General features: G+C 67.3%; 2 protein-coding genes across 2 annotated transcripts in view; both read left to right on the top strand.

Moving 5' to 3' along the window:
• Positions 1-1,092, top strand: part of MNEG_4548 (WD repeat-containing protein 91) — a gene marked incomplete at both ends in the record, with an annotated part of 5,237 nt that extends 4,145 nt beyond the window's left edge. Inside the window, one exon of the mRNA XM_014046974.1 lies at positions 18-1,092. Within this exon, the coding sequence (XP_013902428.1) occupies positions 18-1,092 (1,075 nt within the window). The remainder of the gene's footprint in view (positions 1-17) is intronic.
• A 610-nt stretch (positions 1,093-1,702) lies between these two features.
• MNEG_4547 (glycine hydroxymethyltransferase) lies at positions 1,703-5,012 on the top strand (the record flags this gene model as incomplete). Its single annotated transcript, XM_014046973.1, has 11 exons — positions 1,703-1,839; positions 1,977-2,031; positions 2,243-2,326; positions 2,586-2,674; positions 2,915-3,062; positions 3,366-3,487; positions 3,721-3,907; positions 4,135-4,233; positions 4,453-4,539; positions 4,702-4,827; positions 4,974-5,012. The coding sequence occupies 11 exons, from the start codon at positions 1,703-1,705 to the stop codon at positions 5,010-5,012; spliced, it is 1,173 nt and encodes a 390-aa protein (XP_013902427.1).
• Positions 5,013-5,388: the final 376 nt, after the last annotated feature.

Below are 5,388 nucleotides of genomic sequence, written 5' to 3'. Positions count from 1 at the left end.
AAAACAACAACCGCCAGGCCCCCAGGCTGGGGCGTGACGGCTCTGGCCTGCAGCCCCACGGAGCCGCTCTTCGTCGCCGCGGCCGCGCCGCGCGGCCCCTCCTTCGGCGACGCGCCCCAGCCCTCCCTGCGCCGCGGCGTGTTTGGCGCGTTCAACCTGCGGGCGTCGCGGCGCGTGGGTTCCTACGTTTTGCCTGGAGAGCCAGCTGTGTGCTCCCTCGCTTTCAGCCGCGACGGCGGCCTCTTGGCTGCCGGGACCGAGGAGGGCCAGGCCGCCCTCTTCGACCCGGCCGCGCGGCCGCAGCCGGCGCGCGTCTGGGCGGCCTCCGCGCTGCCCCGGCGCGGGCCGGCTGCGGGCGGCGGCGCCGCGGTGCTGTTCCGGCCCGGCGGCGCCGGCGGCGCGGGCGCGGGGCCAGACGGGGGCCTGCTGACTTTAAGGGGGGGCTGCGTGCAGGAGTGGTCGCTTTCAAACCTGCGGGCCCCGGCGGCGACGGTAGACGTCGCGGCGGCCGCGGCGGCGGTGGTCGCGTCCGCGGCGGCCGCGGCCGGCGGCGCGCGGGGTTCGCCCGGGTTCATGGCCGCGGCGATGATGGCTGATGACGGCACCGGCGAGTCGGAGGCCGATGGGGACGCGGACTTGGGGGGCCCGCACTTTGCGGACCCTGGATCAGGGTCCGACGACGGCCGGGACGACGCGGCGAGCGGGGGCGGTGTCAGCCTGGGAGCAGGGGGCATCAGCAGGCGGAGCGGCGGCGGCGGCGGCGCGACGGGGGCCCTAGAGGGTGACGAGGGCGGTTGGAGCTTCAGTTTTGCTGTGGATCCCGCTGGCTGCCGTGTGGCGGTCGCGTGCGGGCGGGGGGGCGGCGGCAGCGGCGGCGGCGGGGCCCCGGGCGGGGGCGCAGTAGGGGGCGACGGGTGTGTCTTGCTGTATGACATATCGGGGGGCATCTGGAGGCCGCCGGAGGTGCTGCTCGTGTCGCCGCTGCTTGCAGGCGCATGTCCTGTCGGGTGGCACCCGTCGGCGGCGGCGCTGGTGTGCGGCGGCGGCGAGGGGGGCGGCGCGCTGCTGACGCTGAGGCTGGGGGCGCACTGATGGCTGCAGCCGTTTCAGGAGCAGCCACGCCCTTTGTTCACCCGTCAGCGCAGGCGTGCCTCGCTTCTTGTAAGTGTCACAGATGGGGCTTGCAAGCTCAGTGATTTGGATGTAGACTCAGCAGCAGCCGTGGGCCAGGGTGATCTGCATCGCGGGCAGCCAATTCGCTGTCCGGCCGCTCATCAGTAAGGGATGCTGTCAACAATGCCTGGGGCAGGACCCCGAGGTGTGTCGCAGCATACGGTATCTGCATATATGTATATAGGCATTCAGTGGGCCTCACCCCGCATTCTGGCCCTCACACGCCGTTCCAACACTGCTTTGCAGCTGCAAAGCGGCTGGGCTTGAGTGATGATGTCCAGTTTGGGGCTCCCCAGTGCCCCGTCCAGACCAAGGAGCAGCGGCTGGTTGCGTGCAGCAACAGTTGACTTCATGCCAGGCACGACAGGTGTTTGGGCGCCTGGGAGCTGCGGGTCGTTGTGCGGACGAGGTCCTGCGCAGGGCAGGCCGGCAGACACACTTCTAACCCGTTCAAATGAATGCTGTCTCTGGGCTATATCACAACTAGCCTCAACAGCACAAACCATATTTACCATTCTAAAAACTTACGATGGCTACCAACGGCTTTCACGTCAGCTCGGAGCACCAGCAGGACATGCGGGCCATCTTTCCCGAGGCCCTCAGCACGCTGCAGGAGGCAGATCCGGAGCTGGCCGAGATAATCAAGGACGAGCAAAGGCGGCAATGGTGCGCCCTTGCTCAGAGCACCGGCTCGCCCTGTGCGGGCGGGTGCGCGTGGCTGGGACGCCCTCCTGCGCCCTCATGGGACCGTCTGCCCCAGCCAATCTCGCTCACGGGACTATCTCCCTCTCTTCTGACGGCAGGCTGGGCATCGAGCTGATCGCCAGCGAAAACTTCACCTCCGCGCCAGTGATGGAGGTGTGCTGCTGTTGCGCAACCGCTGCACCACCTGGCCCTGGTCGCATCGATCCGCCCCGTGTTCAGCATGACACCTGCCAGTTTCTCTTGCAAAACATTTTCGGGCTCTTCACGGCAGTTCCTGCATCGGATGCAAACAGCAGTTGCCAGCGTGCCGCGACATTGCGCAATGCGCACAACGCCTGGCGCCCACCCTGCCCCCGAACCCAAGGCCCTGGGCTCCTGCCTCACCAACAAGTACAGCGAGGGCCAGCCTGGCGCGCGTTACTACGGCGGCAACGAGAACATTGACAAGGTGAGTGTAGCTGAAGCCGAGGGACGGCACGGGTTGGTGTCCATGTGCTGGTGGGTGCGCGTGTGCATGTGAGCGTGTTTGATCGATTGGATCCGTGCCCATCTCATCGCCGCACAGTGGCATGCAGCGCAGACGTGGAATCACATGTGGGACGCGGCTCAGCCATCCAAACCCATTGCGTCCTCGCACTCGTCGGCCCCTACAACCGCACCCGCCGCGAACACGGGCGCCGCCTGCCGTTTTTGTTGTGTTTGACCAGATCGAGTACCTTTGCAAGGCGCGCGCCCTCAAGGCATTCCACCTGGACCCCGCGGCCTGGGGCGTCAACGTGCAGCCCTACTCCGGCAGGTGGGCGCAGAGAGTGCGGGCGCACACCCTGTCCTGTGTGCGCGCGCCGTGCAAACCCGAACCCAGGACAGCTTGGCGGGGCGCGGCGGGTAGAGCGTGCCCAGCAGGCGCTGCGGGGTGTCCAGACAGGCGGGACGGCAGTGGCTGGCCCTCGTCAGCATTGGCTAGGTGGGCAGCACCACGCGTCCTTCCTCAACTCTTGACTCGCTGCACGCTTGATCCGTGTGTGTGCGCTCGCAGCCCCGCCAACTTTGCGGCCTACACGGCGCTGCTGCAGCCGTTTGACCGCATCATGGGGCTCGACCTGCCCAGCGGCGGCCACCTCACGCACGGCTACTACCATGCCGGGAACGGCAAGAAGGTCAGCGCCACGTCCATCTTCTTCCAGGTGAGGACTGGGGCACGAGGGGTGCGATGGGGGGACAAGGGGCGCGGCTGAGTGAAGAGGGGTGCGGCTGAGGGACGAGGGGCGCAGCTGGGCCTGGGGGGGGGAACGAGGCGCGCTTCAGGCCGAATGATGCAACAGGAGCTGTGGCAGTGGATGGCCGCGGTGGGAGCGTCAGTCTTGCACGCGGCGCGTGGCGCGGCCCCCACGGCGCGGCAGCGAGCACGCGGCGCAAGCTTCCCGGCCATGCGTGTGACTGGCTCATTCGCAGTCCTCCTCCCTGCGTTCCCCGCCCTGCCCCCGCAGTCCTTCCCGTACAAGCTGGACCCTGCCACGGGCCTGGTGGACATGGACAAGCTGGAGGAGCGCGCCACAGAGTACAGGCCCCGCCTCATCATCTGCGGCGGCAGCGCGTACAGCCGCGACTGGTGCGCGCGGTTTTGAGGGGGCGCTGGAGCGATCATGGGCTGCTGCTGTGAGCGAGTTGATAGTGCAGACAAGCAGTGGTGGTTGTAAGTTTATACGAGTGCCACACACAGTGTCTTCACACACACGCACGCACACACACACACACACGCACGCACACACGCACAATCTGTCTCTCTCACACGCGCACACACACACACACACACACACCTCTGCACACACATGCACCCCCCAGGGACTATGCGCGTTTCCGCCAGATCGCGGACAAGGTGGGGGCCTACCTGCTGGTGGACATGGCCCACATCAGCGGCCTCGTGGCCGCCAAGCAGCTCAAGTCGCCCTTTGACTACGCGGACGTCGTCACCACCACCACACACAAGTCGCTGCGCGGCCCCCGCGCCGGCATGATCTTCTTCCGCAGGGTGCGCACGCACGCAGCCCCCAGCTGCCGCAGCCTCGCCTCAAACCACCCGATGCTTGGCGCTTGCGGCGCTCCGCGCGGCGAGTAGCTGGCCTGAACATGCTAGCGTGCGGGAGCGTGCCTTGCGCCACAAACAGCGGCTGATGTGCATGTAGGCACCCACAAACACTCACTCAATTTACATACACACAATGCTTGCTTGCACTCATGTCCCCACCTCCTCCCCAGGGCCCCAAGCCCGCGGACCGCCTGGCCAAGGGCGAGGCCCCCGGCACCAAGTACGACTACGAGGAGAAGATCGACTTTGCGGTGTTCCCCTCGCTCCAGGTGAGGCCTCGGCCTGAGGGGGGCTGCGGGCTGAGTGTTCCTTTTGGGGGGGGGGTGGCAGGCTGCAATGCTCCTGTGGTGGCGGGGGCTGGAGTGCAGCAGTTGTCTGGCCAGCCAGCGATTCAACGGCTCTACGACTCCTTACCCTCGATCCTAGCCATCTGCTGACAAACAACGGCTCACCAAGCTCTTCACCCCACCCCCTCCCCCGTCCCCCAGGGTGGCCCCCACAACCACCAGATTGGTGCCCTGGCGGTGGCCCTCAAGCACGCCTGCACTGACGAGTTCGTGGCCTACCAGAAGCAGGTGAATGCCCCTCACACCTTCAACACACACACACACATACATAGAGACACCAGACATCAGCTGACAGCACTCTGCACACTAGCTGCGACACGATACGGCATCTGCTCGCCCTGCTGACACGCCTTTGCACCCTCTCGCGCTGCGCCCGTGCGCCTGCCTCAGGTTGTTGCCAACTGCCGTGCGCTGGCTGCGCGGCTGATCCACCACGGGTTCCACCTGGTGACTGGCGGCACCGACAACCACCTCGTCCTCTGGGACCTGCGGCCACTCGGCATCACCGGCGGCAAGGTGGGTGTGGATCGGGGGCAGGGGGAGGGCGCGGGTGTTTGTGGCAGGGCTGGCCTCAAGGGGCAGGAGATGGCAGCGGCCAGGCTGGCAGGCGTTGGGGGCGGGACTATGCGGGGCGTGCTGCACCATGCTGGTGGATGCACGAGGGGGGGGGGGAGCCGTGGGACGGGGGCGCCCCGGCTTGATGCCCAACGGGCGCCTCGGGGCCAGCCACACCCGTGCGCATGCACACGCACCAGCGCAAACACACACTTTCCCTCACCGCTCCCGCGCCCCACAGATGGAGCGCGCGTGCGACCTGTCCCACATCACGCTCAACAAGAACAGCGTGCTGGGGGACCTCTCGGCCTTCACGCCCGGCGGCGTGCGCATCGGCACACCCGCCATGACCAGCCGCGGCCTTGTGGAGAAGGACTGGGAGCAGGTGCGGGTGGGGAGTGGGGGCGGCCGTGCCCTGGACGGGGCGGGGGTCCTGAGGCGAGGCGCCGTGCCGGTGTGCGGCTGCGCAGCTGGAGTTCCTTGTTGGACTGGGATTGCTGCCCTTCATCGAATATTTCCGCT

The sequence above is a fragment of the Monoraphidium neglectum genome, assembly GCF_000611645.1.
Source record: "Monoraphidium neglectum strain SAG 48.87 unplaced genomic scaffold scaffold00637, whole genome shotgun sequence".
NCBI classification, from domain to species: domain Eukaryota; kingdom Viridiplantae; phylum Chlorophyta; class Chlorophyceae; order Sphaeropleales; family Selenastraceae; genus Monoraphidium; species Monoraphidium neglectum.
This window is presented reverse-complemented; position numbering and strand designations above follow the sequence as displayed.